This window comes from Orcinus orca, chromosome 11, assembly GCF_937001465.1.
Source record: "Orcinus orca chromosome 11, mOrcOrc1.1, whole genome shotgun sequence".
Classification (NCBI taxonomy): Eukaryota; Metazoa; Chordata; class Mammalia; order Artiodactyla; family Delphinidae; genus Orcinus; species Orcinus orca.
Genome location: NC_064569.1, coordinates 6,419,430 through 6,434,374, shown reverse-complemented (window position 1 = coordinate 6,434,374; position 14,945 = coordinate 6,419,430). Strand labels below are relative to the sequence as shown.

The 14,945-nt window shown below is 56.8% G+C and overlaps 1 protein-coding gene and 1 long non-coding RNA gene across 2 annotated transcripts; one reads left to right on the top strand and one right to left on the bottom strand.

The window, feature by feature from the left end:
• Positions 1-914: 914 nt before the first annotated feature.
• On the bottom strand, positions 915-2,881 carry LOC117196325 (uncharacterized). Its single transcript, XR_007470137.1, has 3 exons — positions 2,595-2,881; positions 2,199-2,496; positions 915-1,426 (listed from the first exon to the last, which is right to left on the bottom strand). It is a non-coding gene; the product is annotated as an uncharacterized LOC117196325 (long non-coding RNA).
• A 191-nt stretch (positions 2,882-3,072) lies between these two features.
• On the top strand, positions 3,073-14,825 carry TNFRSF1A (TNF receptor superfamily member 1A). The gene is made up of 10 exons (XM_004279133.4): positions 3,073-3,346; positions 9,809-9,962; positions 10,177-10,305; positions 10,521-10,670; positions 10,819-10,897; positions 12,673-12,743; positions 12,867-12,980; positions 13,296-13,324; positions 13,523-13,805; positions 13,936-14,825. The coding sequence occupies exons 1-10, from the start codon at positions 3,308-3,310 to the stop codon at positions 14,241-14,243; spliced, it is 1,356 nt and encodes a 451-aa protein (XP_004279181.1). The 5' UTR covers positions 3,073-3,307; the 3' UTR covers positions 14,244-14,825.
• Positions 14,826-14,945: the final 120 nt, after the last annotated feature.

Below are 14,945 nucleotides of genomic sequence, written 5' to 3'. Positions count from 1 at the left end.
GAGAGTTCCAGTTGCCTCACTCTCCTTACTGAGCTTATCAGGTGAAGTGACTTGCCCAAGTTCATGATTCTTACAGAACCAGCTTGGAAGCCAGGTCTTCTGTGACTCAGCCTGTTTTCCTGTGACACATGGAGCTGGGATGTCAGGGGCTGGAACCCATGTCACCTCGACTGAGAGAGAGTTCAGTGCCCTTTTGATGACTCTGCTACCGTGGGGCCTGTGTGTGTGAGTCTGTGTGTGTGTGACACATGATGGAGAGATGGGGCTCTGTTATCTAAAGCTCTTTATACTCTTTATCCTTTGCTTCATGAGCCCTAACAGCCAGTCCTAGTTTGCCCCTGTCCTATTTCTCCAGCTCTCCCATTGTGTCCCTCGCCATGATTTCTTCTTCCCCTGGAGGGATTATGCTCATATACTCTCACCTCCTCCAAGAGACTGGTTAGCTGTTCATATCCCTAGATCCATGCACCTCTCACCATCTTTTCTTTTCTTGTGTTTTGTTTTTTGCGGTAGGCGGGCCTCTCACCGCGGGGGCCCCTCCCGCTGCGGAGCACAGGCTCCGGACGCGCAGGCTCAGCGGCCGTGGCTCACGGGCCCAGCCGCTCCGCGGCATGTGGGATCTTCCCGGACCGGGGCACGAACCCGTGTCCCCTGCATCGGCAGGCGGACTCTCAACCACTGCGCCACCAGGGAAGCCCCTCACCATCTTTTCTTTTAAACAGAATTTTATTGAACAGTTGAATACCATGTGTCTCAAGACTTTAAACCTGCTGAGTAAATAGGCATTTATCCTAAACAATGAAAGAAATTCTCCTTTTGTGCCGGGCTATGTGTAATGGCATTGACGGTTGGCACAGACTACTAAAAATTCCTTGTAACATTAAAAATAGGACATTGACACCTGAAACTAACACAACACTGTAAATCAACTATATTTCAATAAAAATTAAAAAAAAATAGGACACTGGATAATAATTGTGAATACAAATTATTACCATTGCTACCACTGACCGAATGCTTAGTATACGGCAAAGCCTTGCTAAACACTTTACATGCGTTTGCTCATCAGTGCGTGCTTCCCATTTCTTACATGAGAAGCCTGTGGCTCTTCTGGCGTCTTTACACTGGAAACTGGGCAACTTGACTCTCGCACTTTATTTCAGTGACTCTGCTTCTGTAAGAGCTCTGCTTCGGGTCCATGCGTGCTGTACTTGGAGCCTCCCTGTGTGTTGGTGGAGGGGACCTCCTTCCTCTGTGAGTCCAACTTCAACCCTCTTGTTCCTCAGAAGTTGGAGGATGGGGTGGAGTGAAGTCAGCCAGAAGTGGGGGCGTCCAAGCTCCGTTCACATCCACAGCTCTGTTCCTGGAATCACAGAGGGGTGCCAGGAAAGGGTCAGGGAGGGTGGATAGCAGCGTGGGGAGTCAGCTGGTGGATCAAGAGGCAAAGGGGTGAGTAGCTCTGATTCCAAGTCACAAAGCCCTAGGACCTCACTCCTGTCTGGTCTCCCTGCATTTCCAGCAACGTCAGCGGCTGGAGGACCCGGGGCCTGGACTGGGTCTAGGGAAGGTCATTGTGGCCAGAGAATATTTGGGTGAACGTTGTACCCTTGTTGTGGGATTCACTGGGGAGATGTCCTGCACAGATAAGCATGGCATAAAATACCCAAAGAAGGACTTCCCTGATGGTCCAGTGGTTAAGAATCCGCCTTCCAATGCAGGGGACGTGGGTTCCATCCCTAGTTGGGGAACTAGGCCCACCTGTGCAACTACTGAACCCCCACATCTCAACTAGAGAGCCCGCATGCTGCAACTACAGAGCCCACATGCTCTGGAGCCTGTGCGCCACAACTAGAGAGAAGCCCATGCGCTCCAACGAAAGATCCCGCGTGCTGCAACTAAGACCCGACGCAGCCAAAAATAAATAAATAAATAAATATTTAAAAAAAAATACCCAAAGAATCGGGTTGGGGGGTTTGACTCAGAAGGACTGATGGAAAGCGGTAATTATGTGTCGTAGCAAAATGGGCCCTTAGTCTGAAGTCAGGAGTCTGGGGGCTGGGCTGGTTCTGCAGGGCACATGACCTGCGTGTCTCTGGGCCTCCGTTTTCTCGATTATAAAACAACGGGGCTGCGGTAGATTATCTCCGAGCGCAATTCGGATTGATGTATCGGAATATTTGGGAACGTACTAGTAATACCTGATGGAGAGAGCTGTAATTCCACAGCCTTGTCACGGATGTGATCTCATTAGGACTCATGACATCATCTTCCCCACGAAGGCAGGCCGGGCACTGTCGCTCTCATTTCAAAACCGAGGTCTTTTGAGAGGTCCCACCATCGTTTGGAGGCAGAGCCAGGATCCGCTGTTGGGAGCATCGCCCAGCAAAGACTGGATGAGAACTGGGGCGGAGGGGGTGGGGCAGGGAGGTGCGGGGCGGCAGGGCCCCAAGTCAGGGTCAGGCTTTACTCTGAGGTTTGGGTTGGAGGCGTAAATTCCTGAGAAAGTGAGAGATTACAGTGTCAGTGGAGAACTCTGGGGAAAGGGGAAGGGGTTCTAAGGAACACTGAGGACTTGTCTGGCATCAGACGCTTACCTGCCGGTGTCAAGAAATCCTGCCGGCAACCTCACGAGACAGCGGCTCTCCATTTTGCAAACTGGAACACAGCATCCGAGTTTGCCCAACACCACCCACCTAAAGAGTAGAGAATCCTGAGCTGGAACCCAGCGAATCTGACTCCAAAGCCCCGAGTCCTTCTACTATGGTTCATTTGGGAAAGGCCGGGCGATGGGGGGAGGGGGCAGGGGGCCGGCGCTCCTGGGTGTCTGGGTGGGAGTGGTCAGACCCGCGCACGTGGCAGGGCAGCTGGATCCGGGCGCCCGCGCTCGCACTGGGTACAAAAGGTTAAGGCACCTTGGCCCCCCTCCTCCCGCCTCCTCCCGCCACCTCCCCCCTCCTCCCGCCTCCTCCCGCCTCCTCCCGCCTCCTCCCGCCTCCACCCGCCTCCACCCCGGCTCTTCCTGTCCTGAAGTTGCAACACCCCCCCTCTCCCTTCCCCTCCCACCTCCTCTCTGCTTGACTTTTCTCTGAGTTCTCCGAACTCAGGCTGCAGTGCCGGCCTTCCGGGTTTGAGGTCCCCGGGACCCGGCTGTGATCCGCGCCCCAGTCTCAACCCTCCACTCCCCTGCCCGACGCCCGGGCTCCACTCCGGACCCTGCTCATCCTGGGACTGTGTCGCTGCCACTGTCGCCTCTGTCCATCACTGCCTGAGCCCTGATGGGGGAGTGAGAGGCCACAGCTGGCCGGACATGGGCCTCCCCACCGTGCCTGGCCTGCTGCTGCCACTGGTGAGACGGGGGACGGAGGGCGGAGTGGGCTGGCGGGCGAGCGGCGCCTGGGGCGGGAGAGAGCCGAGGGCCGGGCCCCAGCCTCAGGCCTGCGCGGCCTGACCTCAAACACTGCCCCATTCATTCGCTGCCCTGAGTCGGGAGCAAGGGAGAAGTTTGAAAGGCACGGAGGGAGAGGGGTTCCCGGGCTGCCAGGAAGACGGGGGCAGGTGCCCACGGCGGGGGCGGGGGAGTTTGTTAAGAAACCGAAAGGAGTGGGAGAAAGAAGGTCTGTCCTCTCAGAGTCCAGATGGTTCTGAATTGTGTCCGGCAGGTCAGCAGTCTTGGGCCGTGGACAGGCGAGGCTGCCGGTGAGCCCGGCTGAGCACACCCTGCTGGAGGGCAGGGACTGGATGCCGGCGAAGTGGGGAAACTGAGTCTGGGAGAGGCCCTGGCTCGGGGCGGGTAGGCTTGGGATGCCGTGTGTTGGAGGCATTTGGGAGGGGGGTCGGTAGCCGGATAGGCCTCCCCAGGCCCAGGCCTCCCCCCCGGGGGGCACGCTTCACCCTGGGTCTGTGGCCACTGTCTGTGGGCCTGACCCTCCTCCCCCGCCTCAGAGCCCTGGACCTGCCCCCCAAGCCCTTCCCACGGACCCAGACAACAGAGCACTTGCTTTCTTCTCCCACAGCTCAGTTTGGGGAAGTTGGTAGACAGTTGTTTTCGTCACTGGAAAATGTCCCTTTCTCTTGCTTCAGCCTTGTTTCAATGCATCCCTGACCCCTCCACGTCCTGCAGTCGTCCTGCGCAGAAACCCAGCCCCTCGCCTCCACCTAGCTGGGGGCACTGCGTTGGTCACTTTCTTCAGGGTTCCTGCTCTTCCCTGGCCCAACTGCCACTCCCCACCTCTCTTCCCCCACCCCTCCTCCCCCACCTCTCCTCCCCCACCTCTCCTCCCCCCACCTCTTCTTCCCCCAGGGTCTTGTACTGTGTCCCCAAATCATCCCTTTCTTTTCTGTCCCGTCTCCTCAGACTTCTCGAGTCTCCTTTCTGAACCTTTCTCTCCAGTTCCTCCCGCTCCCTCTGCTTTAGTCCACGTTTCTAGACCCTAGTTCCCTGCGCAGCACCCCGCCACCTCCTGTGGCCCCAGGCCCACCTTTCCCTCCTGTGCAGGCTGTCCTCCCCAGGGGCTCCCCCTGCTCCCCATCCAGCTGCCCTGCCTTCTCTTGTCTGCTGGCAGTGAATCCCCCGGTCCTGTCCTGACTCCCTCAGGGACTAGCTGCCTGGACTTGAGCAGGTTAACATAACCCTTCATGCCTTGCTGCTTTATCTCTAAGATGGACAGAATCGTCACTACCTCATAATGTCGTTCTGAAGATGAAACAGATAGATATATATTAAGTATTCCATTCATTTCTGCCTGCTCGGCGCTAGATACTCTTTTAGGTGCTGGACTTACAGCAGTGAACAAAAGTCTCCGCCTTCATGGAGTCTCTATTCTAGTACAGGAACAGGGTATAGCAAACAGAAAGCACTCAATAAACGTTAGCTTTCCTATTGTTAATAGTATCAGTAGTGGTTGTAATTACTCAGTGGCTTCTGCGTTTGGAAAACAGAGGTACGGGGGAGCCTGAACAGATGACGGAATGTGCCTGGGACTGCAGCTGATCCAGCCCGGGCTGGGGTGTGACAGCTAAGGGACCAAGCTCAGCCTGGAGCTGGAGGGGAAACAGGAGGTGTGCAGTGCTGGGTGAGGCTGTCCACGGGCTTTCCAATGGGCAATGCAGGGAACTGTGATTGTGTGGCGGCGGGGCGGGGTGGGGGGGCGTGGAGGTGGGGGAAGAATGCGGGAGAGACTGTAACAGAGCACATAAGATCTTGCTGCTCTCAACGAGCTGACAGTCTTGGAACCAAGACAGCTTATAGCAAAAAATGATTTTAGAGCACTCCGGGGAGAAATGCCCACAAAAGCATTGCGATGTGGTGCCCTGGAACACCCATGGGAGGCAGAACCGGGAGGGGTGTGAGTGCCGTCCTGCTGCCTTTTCTGCTCAGCCGATCTCAGCTCCAGCGCCCGTGCTCCCTGCAGAGACGCAGAGTCCACAGTCGCCCGTCTCTGACCCAACTGAGAGCTCAAGCCATGTATTCACCTGGGCATCCCTGCGGGACCTGCGTCTCTACCGTGCTCCGTAACTGTTTGTTGAATGAATAAAGGATGGAATGAGGGACGAAATGCCTCATAGAAGAGTGGTTTTGGAGCTGAGCTTTAAAGCCACTCACTGGCAGCAGGCTGGAAAGAAAGGGGACTGGTTTGAGGTAGAGCGGAGGAACGGAGAGATGGGATTTTGTGTTGGGGGCTGGTGGTGGCAGGAAGCTGAGCACCTTGGCTGCAGGGGAAGGACCCTGTTGAGGAACAAGAAGAAGCGAGAAAGAGAAAATTGGAGGAAGTGGGGGAAGGGATGGAGAGAGAGTCCTGACTGTGGTCCCAGGTAGAGGAATTCATTCATTCATTCGTTCATAAATGGTTCTCTCAGGGCCGCTGCACCTGGGCATGTGTCCAGTATAGCAGTGAGGTACCTCTGCAAGTTCTCATTCAGGGAAAGAGTGACCCATGGAAATGATGTTTGAGGTCCGGCCCCGGAAAGGAAGATTCCCACACCTGTGGGTGCAAGTTGAAGCTTAAATGCAGATAAGAAAGCGTGTAGGATGGATTGGAGCAGGAAAAAGGCGGGAAGACGGTTGCAGTGATCCGGGTGTGAGGCAACCCCTGGACTTGGAAAGGATTGAGAGGTGACAGGGGAGGTCTGGCAAGATGGACTACAGACTGGATGGCAGCACAGGAGGGATGGGGGCTTTGAGGAGAGAAGGGTGGCAAAGAGAAGTTGATGGTGTGACATCTGTCCAGGTCAGGAGGTCGATGGATTTCCTTTGGGGCATGTTGAGGGTCTGGAGAATAGCCAAGTGAAGTGGGCATCTAACAGGCTAGAGCAGAGGTTCTCAGACTCACATCTGCCGTTGTGTCGTTCGTAAGTGACACAAAACCTTCACTCACCAGGGACGCTCAGAAGGAGAGGAAGGCTTGCCAGCATCTCCTGTGAGGGTGTTTGCGGTTGTGCATGTGTGTGGGAAGGAGAGGGGAACTCTCCCCTGGAGATAAATATGTACCTACAGGGAGGCACTGACTCCCATCTTCCCACTTTGGTTTTCACTGGCCTTGACTGGAGTGGAAGACAGATAGCATGAAATCACCCAGCCAAACCACATTTATTTCCCTCTTCCAGTTCTGGGTGCGGAGGATTAGACATTATCTCTGACCAGAACACTTTCTCATCTCTCATCGCATAGTGTATGGTCTGTTTGGGGAGACCGTATCTACTCACCCTAGGTAGTTATGGTAAGAGCCCAAAATAGGTATCGTTTATTCATATTTTTAAAGTTCACAGGGTGGCTGTGTATCTCATGAGCTGGGGTGGGGGGAAACCTCATTAATGGGGGGCTTTCGGGGAGGGAGGCCGGGCCTCAACTGGGCCTTGGAGGAGAAGCTGTCGTGAGCTCCCCAAAGATTTTGACATCCAATGAACACAAGACATTTTAAGTTAATGAACAGATGAACGCAGGACAGGACGGTGAGGCTGCTGGGTGGGAGCTAGACCACAGGGTCGCTCTGCTGGCCACCCCTCCGCCCCCAAGCCGGGGCCCCAGCACAGGAAGTCACACTTAAAAGACTCCCTAGGCGGAAGTTATGGGGGAGCTGGAGGGGTGCTGGGCCACCCCTTCAACCGTCTCTCCACAGGCGCCCCGGCTTCCTGCGCTTCCCCTGCTCCAGGCCACAGGCACTCAGGCTGCCTGGGGTCTGGGCGCTCAGAGTTCACCTCCTGTCTCCGCTGTTTTGCTGCAAGGTGCAGCGGCTGAGCACTGGAGCCAGCCAGTGCCGAGGAACGGTGCCTGCTGGCTCCTGGGGTCGGAGTGGGCTGGCTCCGGGGGCTGCTGGGGACTGGGGGGGACCCGGGGAAATGGTGCTGCTTGTCTTACACCCCGTCTTGCTCGCTCCCTCCCGGAACTGGGTGCTCAGGGCTCTGGAATTTTGCCTGTGCTGCCAGTGGGCTTGTGGGAGGGGCGTGTGGAGCCTCAGAACTGGCCGCGTTTCCTAAGGATTGTTTGAGGACCCCAGGGAGGTGCCCAAGCCCAACCCAGCTGGCCAGAACCAGTCAGGCTGTGGGAAGGCAGTGAACCCGGGTGGGAGGGCAGCCTTGGTTTGCTCCCTTCTGGAACTGGGAAGTGTCGGGGGCGGGGTGGGGCTCACGTGAGAAGCCAGGGAAAGGACAAACCCGCAGAGAGACTGGCTGAACCCGGAGGAGGAGCCTGGGCGGGGCTGGGTCTGAAGGAAGGATGCTGAGGGGTGGGAAGGAGCTGAGTGGCCCTCAGGGAGGGGCGGGTAGTGACCTGATGGGAGGAAGCAGGGGGTCGGCCGAGACTTCCCTTTGGGATGGAATGGGATGGGGAGCCATTTCCCGAAAAAGTGGGGCCAAGGGGGACTGAGGCCCATTGCCTGGCTCCTGGGAGGAGAAGGGGAGGAAAGGGGCCTCTGAGTGGGGATTGGAGGGAGAGACTGGCCCACAGGAGGAAGGGATCGGATCGGGTCCCAATTGCGGGCTGGTCCCTTCAGCCTTTCTGCTGACTCATGACCCTTGAGGAGCTGGGGAAGCTGCTGGTTCCCTCTCCCTCCCCTAGATTCCCTCCCTCCCTCTGGCCTGAGTCACCGGGCAGAGCTTCTGGGAAAAGATTTCCCTTTCCCGGATCTGACTTAACCCCCAAAGTGCTGGAGATCGCGGTGGGAGGCACGTGGACGGAGAAGGTGCCTCTCCCTCCTTCCTGGGAAGGACCCCCACCCCACCCCAACCCGCCGCCGTTCTTTTTCCTGATGCTGTCTCTGCCGGTTGGCTCTGCTCCCAGCCTCCTGGGTGGAATTCCAAGTGCCAGTGACCTTAGGTGCTGTGAGCCCTTCTTCGGGGAAAGGAACCACACTCTCAGGACTGGGAAGTCCTTCCCATAAACACTCCAAGCTTTTCCTGTTGCTCTGGAAGCCTCAGCCCTGTTCTCAGGGGAGGTGGCACAGCGCTGGAGTGGCCAGGGAAGGGTGCTGCCTCTGGGTGGGGAGGGCGCCCTACACCCCTGGGGGGTGGCAGCTGGGTTTCTGAGTGTGGCTTCCCCTGTGTGGGGCTGGGGCGGGGGCTTGGGCTTCCGGGCCGCTGCAGCGACACCTAGCGGGGGACTTGGGTGTGACCTGCCTACAGCCTTCGGCTACCAGGCCCTCCTGTCCTGGGCTGGGGTTTCTGGGATCTGATTAGCCTGTTGCTCCCAAAGTTTAACATCCTTGGAGGACATCCTCTTATCTTCATATAAGGCGGGCTTTGTAGCAGAGAAAACAAAATCAAGGGCCAGGGAAAGCCAGGAAGAGGCTGGTAGGAGGCGAAACAGCAAAGTCTGGGTTGGAGCTCAACACAGCCTCCTGGCCGTGCCGTCCCAGCTCTGAAGCCAGGGCTGGGCGAGTGATTCCGGGACGGGGGGTCCGGCCTGGGGCCGGAAAACAGGCTCCCCGGACACCCCGATGTGCAGAGGGCAGAGGGACTCCCTGGCACGCCCTCAGCTCCTGGCTCGGTGGTCTTTGAGCCAGACCCCCAGCCTCCAGCCGGCTACGATTACATGTAACCTCCATGCCTGTGCCCACTCCCGCCCCACCTAAACCTCATCACCTTTCTACCCCCATCCCTGACCCTGAACTTTCCCTTTTTCTCCACTCCCCATTTGCCCTGGCCAACCTGGGGTATTCGTGCAGGTTTACTGGCGGAAGGGGATGCAGCACGGAGTCCGAGGGCAGGATCCTGAGTGAGGTTTTGTACAGATTTACAAAGAAACTCTTCCTGTGGCTTCTGCCCGCTGTCCAGGAATGGCCCCCACAGGGACATCACTCACCTCCACTCCAATCTGATGTTACAAAAAACCTTTTTAATGGCATAACATAGTTCAGGAAAGTGCACAGATCCTAACTGTTCACCTCCGTGAACGTGTACAAAGTGAATACGCTGTGAACGCAGCACCCAGATGGAGAAGCGCCACCCCGATCTTTAGGGCTACTCGTCGGAAGGAAGGTCCTGTTCCCAACCCAGAAAACTCCTTGAACATCTGCCTTGTGCCCAGCACTAACAGCTGCTTTAGGGAAAGAAGGATAAAATACAGCCCGTGCCTGGAGTTTACCAGCCTTGAGTTGGAAGGACAGAAACGCACACACAGGACAACCAGAGAACAACCAGATGGCACTGTGCCGGCAGCCTAGGCTTAGAGGAGAACGTGCGTGTGAGCGGGAGTGGCCTGGGGAGAATGTTCCGCTGAGAAAAGACTTGAGCTGGGAAGGCTTTAGACTCGCTCCCTCTGAGACCCCACCCCTCCCTCTCCTGATGGGGTCTTCTCCATCTGACTCTTCCCCAGGTGCTCCGGGCTCTGTTGGTGGATGTGTACCCCGCGGGGATTCATGGGCTGGTCCCTCACCCCGGGGACCGGGAGAAGAGAGAGAGTTCGTGTCCCCAAGGGAAATATAGCCACCCTCAAAATAATTCCATTTGCTGTACCAAGTGCCACAAAGGTAGGAGGAGGGGTAACTGTGGGGCTCCTCAGGGGCCCTGCTTCTCCCTTTGCTCTTTCCAGATGTTCCGGACCGTGGGGTCCCTGACTTGGCTGCCTCTCCAGGGCTGGGAGTTTCTCCCTCCTTTCCTCTCCCAGGGACTTCGGGGAGGTGCCCGGGCCGTCCTGGGGCTGGGGCTCCTGGCTGCAGCCTAACCCCGACCCCCCAATCACAGGTACCTACCTGTACAATGATTGTCCGGGCCCGGGGCTGGACACGGACTGCAGGGTGTGTGCCCGTGGCACCTTTACCGCTTCGGAGAACCACCTCAGACAATGTCTGAGCTGCTCCAAGTGCCGGAAAGGTAAGTCCCAGCAGGGGGGCGGGGCTCTAAACCGACTGGGTCAGGTGGGTGCGCGCGTCTTGTCTCCAGGGGAAGGTACGAAGCTGTGCTGCTGCGGGTGGGCAGGGATGCATGTGCGCAAGTGAACGAATGCATGGGTGTGAGCGTGCGTTACCCAGAGAGACACACCCGGTGGGGACAGTGGGAGCTCATACCCCATCTACTCCCCGCACCAGAAATGTTCCAGGTGGAGATTGCTCCTTGCGCAGTGGACAAGGATACCGTGTGTGGCTGCAGGAAGAACCAGTATCGGAAGTATTGGAGTGAAACTCTGTTCCAGTGTCTGAACTGCAGCCTCTGCCCCAACGGCACGGTGCACCACTCCTGTGAGCATGGCCCTCCCGACCCAGCTGGTCACCCCGTCTCCGGAGGGCGGTCTCCAGCTTGCTGTACCCCTGCCCCCCCCTGGTTCTCCCTCCGGCCCTCAGGGTGCTGGGCCATCCTCCTTCAGCTGTGCCGCATCTCTCCCTACAGGCAAGGAGAGACAGGACACCGTCTGCCACTGCCACGTGGGGTTCTTTCTAAGAGATGCTGAGTGCGTCTCCTGTGCTCAGTGAGTACTTCTGCTGGCTGCTGGGCACCGGATCGGCATGGGAGGGGGAGACTGTGGGAGGTGCTCTGGCTCCTCCAGGCTGTTTGGATGGGAGACACTTCATGTCAAGATACCAGACAGTCCTCCCTGCCCCCAACTTGTTCCTAAAATCTCATGAAGTCTCTGTGGATAGAGGCGCATACCGCAAGGACTTGAAGTTCTTTTTAGACATTCAGATGTTTTTTGGAAGACGTTCAGATTCTTGAGCAACAGACCCTACTATGGATTCTAGGAATACACTTTTACATCTCTGAAATCATACTGCATCTTACAACAGTTGACGGTGTATCATGGTTCAGTTGGCACCTGTGTGTGTGTGTGTGTGTGTGTGTGTGTGTGTGTGGGATGTAAATCGTAATGTCTCTGATTATTGATCTTAGGTTTAATGCAGTATGCACTTTCCTCCCCAGTCCCTTTGACCGCACCTCCTCACTCCTTCTGGCTCTGCAGGGGCTGTTCTTGCACACTTGCTTGCAAAGAGGAAACTGAGGGTTCTAAAGTTGAATTGCCCTGGGTTTAACATCTCAGGCTGTGTGAGCTTGGGCAAGTGACTTAACATCTCTGAGCCTTAGTTGTTTTTACCTTTAAAGTAAGGATAATGACATCAGGTTGGCAAAGCTGTAAGGACCACAAAAAATAGCCACAAAGTGTCTGACAAGAAACTATGTTCTTTTTCCCACGAATTTCTTCCCCTTAAAAGCACTTCTACACCCCTTCCATGTGGTTCTCACCAGGAGCTTGTGAGGTGGGCAAAATGACCTCTCCCTGCTTTCAGATTCCTGCTGAGAACTCACCTCCTCAAGTTCCTTCTAGGACCCCTGATGTAGTTCTCATTAGTCCATGCTGCCCAGTGCCAGCTCCAAAACGGGAAGATGCGCTTGTTCTAGAGTGTTCTCTGGCTGCCCCCAGCAAGATGTGTTTTTTAATTGTTCACATGCATGCTAGACCCCTCTCTCAAAGTTAGGTGCTGTCATCAGCAGTGTCATCTAGAGAAAAAGCTCTTTAACCTTTTTTTCACTGGATTCTCATCAGTAAAACAGTGATAAAATAACAATTCAATGACAGTCAGCATTTATTGAGGGCTTACTATATGTCAGGCATAATTATCTCACTTAATCCTCAATCTTGACAGTGGGTAGGATCCCTGTTTTACTGATGAGGAAACTGAGGCTTACAGGTGAAGTGATTTGCCTGGAGTCACACTGCTAGCCAATGAATGGGGCTGGAATTTATACCTGACTCTGACTGCTTTTAACTCTTTTTCTACATAGCGTCTTTTTTTTCTTTCTTTTTTTTCTTTTTTGCGGTACGCGGGCCTCTCACTGTTGTGGCCTCTCCCGTTGCGGAGCACAGGCTCTGGACGCGCAGGCTCAGCGGCCATGGCTCATGGGCCCAGCCGCTCCGCGGCATGTGGGATCCTCCCGGACCGGGGCACGAACCCGTGTCCCCTGCATCGGCAGGCGGACTCTCAACCACTGCGCCACCAGGGAAGCCCTCTACATAGCTTCTTCAAGATCAAATCCAGCTCTAAAATGAAATGATTTGGGGATTAACTAATGTTTCTTTCCTCCGCATCAATTCCCAAGATAGGATTAATTTCCATTATATCAAGAGATAGCTAAAATATTTGTAAAGCCAAGAATTTCCAACAATCTGTGTGGTTTTTTTCTTTTTCTTTTTTTCCTGTATTCCTCTTACGGTGGGCCCCTATTCACCAGCACTCTCTCTTCTTTTAGCTGTAAGAACACGGAGTGCGAGAAGTTATGTCCAGCTCTACCTGTAACTAGTAACAACTCTCAGGACGCAGGTGAGGAGAATTATCCTGGTGCCCATGCCCATGGACCCTTTCCTAGTCATGCCCCTCCCCATCCGTCCTGCCCTGCTACCTCCAGAGCCCCTCTCCTCTGACCACAATCTGCTCTGTTTCCAGGCACCACAGTACTGTTGCCCCTGGTGATCGTATTTGGTCTTTGCCTGGCATCCTTCCTCCTCATTGTTTTAGCATGCCGATACCAGCGGTGGAAGCCCAAGCTCTACTCCATCGGTGAGTGGGGCCTTTGGGAAGGGAAAGGGTGCTGGTAGGAATGCAGGAGGAGGCTTCAGAGGAGGCGGGAGGGAGGGGTGCACAGGCATGGAGGGAGATGAGGAGTGTCCCCTTAGTTCGCTGGCGAGGACCCCACTGGCACGAGGTGGTCTTGGACGGCTGGTGAGAGCTCATACTGCATCAGTAGCTCTCTCGTCCCTGGGGCCACATAGGCCCTGAAGCATGTCACCACAAGTACCCACCGCCAGCCCCATGATGGGCGCCAGGGTTGAGAGAGGAAGTGAAATCTGTGACGCTTTGTCTCTTTTTTCTCAGTTTGTGGGCAGTCGGCTCCTGTAAAGGAGGTAAGGTGAAACCGGGGAACTACCCGCAGTCTTCCCTGACTGTCCGTTGTCATCTTGTAACACCCAAATCACCCAAATCGCCCTGGGGCTCCCCTGATTCCCTCTAGCCCCAACTCCCGTCCGGAATCCAGAAGAAGGAGGGCTGGGGCTGTTATTTCCTCTTCCCCGCTAATGCTGTGCCTTCTCTCTCTCTCTCAGGGGGAGCCAGAGCCCCTGGCCCCGGCCCCAAGCTTCAGTCCCATCCCGAGCTTCAGTCCTGCCTCCAGTCCCACCTTCACCCCCTGTGACCCCCCGTGGTCCAACTTCAGAGTCACATCTCTCCCCAGAGAGATGGCCCCGCCCTACCAAGGGGCTGGCCCCATCCTCCCTGCGCCTCCAGCCTCCACCCCCGTCCCCACCCCTGTGCAGAAGTGGGAGGCCAGCGCCCACGGCGTCCCCAGCACCCCCAGCGCCCCCAGCGCCCCCGCTCCGCTCGCAGATGGTGAGTTCCTCATTCATCCTCGCAGGGAACCCCGGCCGGGGAGACGGGTGGGCGGGGCGCCCGGGGCGAGTGGGTGTGGGCCGGGTGGGGAGGGCCGCCGCTCCGGGCTCACCGCGCCGCCTCCCGGCAGCTGACCCCGCGACACTGTACGCTGTGGTGGACGGCGTGCCCCCGTTGCGCTGGAAGGAGTTCGTGCGGCGGCTGGGGCTGAGTGATCACGAAATCGAGCGGCTGGAGCTGCAGAACTTGCGCTGCCTGCGCGAGGCGCAGTACAGCATGCTGGCGGCCTGGCGGCGGCGCACCCCGCGGCGCGAGGCCACGCTGGAGCTGCTGGGCCGCGTGCTCCGCGACATGGACCTGCTCGGCTGCCTGGAGGACATCGAGGAAGCGCTGGGCGGCCCCGCCCCCCTCGCGCCCGAGCCCCGCCTTCCCCGATGAGGCCACGCCCCGGCCCCTGCGGGCAGCCCTGAGAAGGCTGCTTCCTGCCCCAGGCAGCCTGGAAGGACCTGCGAGATGCCCTCTGGATCCCCGTTTTTCTGGAGGGGAAGGGTCTTGGCGGAGCAGGCGTGATCTGGCAGCCACTTAACCTGGTGCTACTCCCTCAGTGTATATCTCAGCTGCCTGAGCATTGCCAGCGGGTGAGCTGTGTGTAGTGTGTGTGTCAGAGTGTGTGTGTCTGTGTGATGTGGAGTGTGTGTTACTCGTGAGAGAGGCTGAGTGTGCCAGGAGCCCAGGCGGTGGCTGCGGGGATGAGGGGCGCCTCATTGCCCATTTTGGACTTGGAGAACCCAGCAAGGCTGCTTGGGGGCCCCTGGTTGGTCCCTGAGCCTGTTTCACAGTAGATAAGCAATCTTTGTTTCCATTATGTACACTAATAGAACCTTTGTCCCCCTGCCTGGACAAGCACAGAGTAAGCCGAAGTGTCCCAAGGCAGGGGAGGCACAGAACAAAGGGCCCTCCCGCTGGAGCTGTGGACTTGTAAATACACTAAAAGCCCGGAATTAAAGCTGTGCTCCTGGAGGGAGTGGCCTTTCTGCGTGGTGCGTGTGGGAGGCGGGGCCAGAGCCGTGATCCTGGCGGAGTAGAGGGGCGGGGGGATACCTCACCCTCGTGCAGCCCAGTAACAGAGGAGTCACCTGT

Excerpts from the sequence above, each read along its gene's own strand:
- TNFRSF1A (XM_004279133.4), top strand. The coding sequence starts at position 3,308 with ATGGGCCTCCCCACCGTGCCTGGCCTGCTGCTGCCACTG. Across the intron at positions 10,306-10,520 it reads CTGCTCCAAGTGCCGGAAAG|AAATGTTCCAGGTGGAGATT; the intron begins GTAAGTCCCAGC and ends TCCCCGCACCAG. Across the intron at positions 13,806-13,935 it reads CCCCGCTCCGCTCGCAGATG|CTGACCCCGCGACACTGTAC; the intron begins GTGAGTTCCTCA and ends GCCTCCCGGCAG.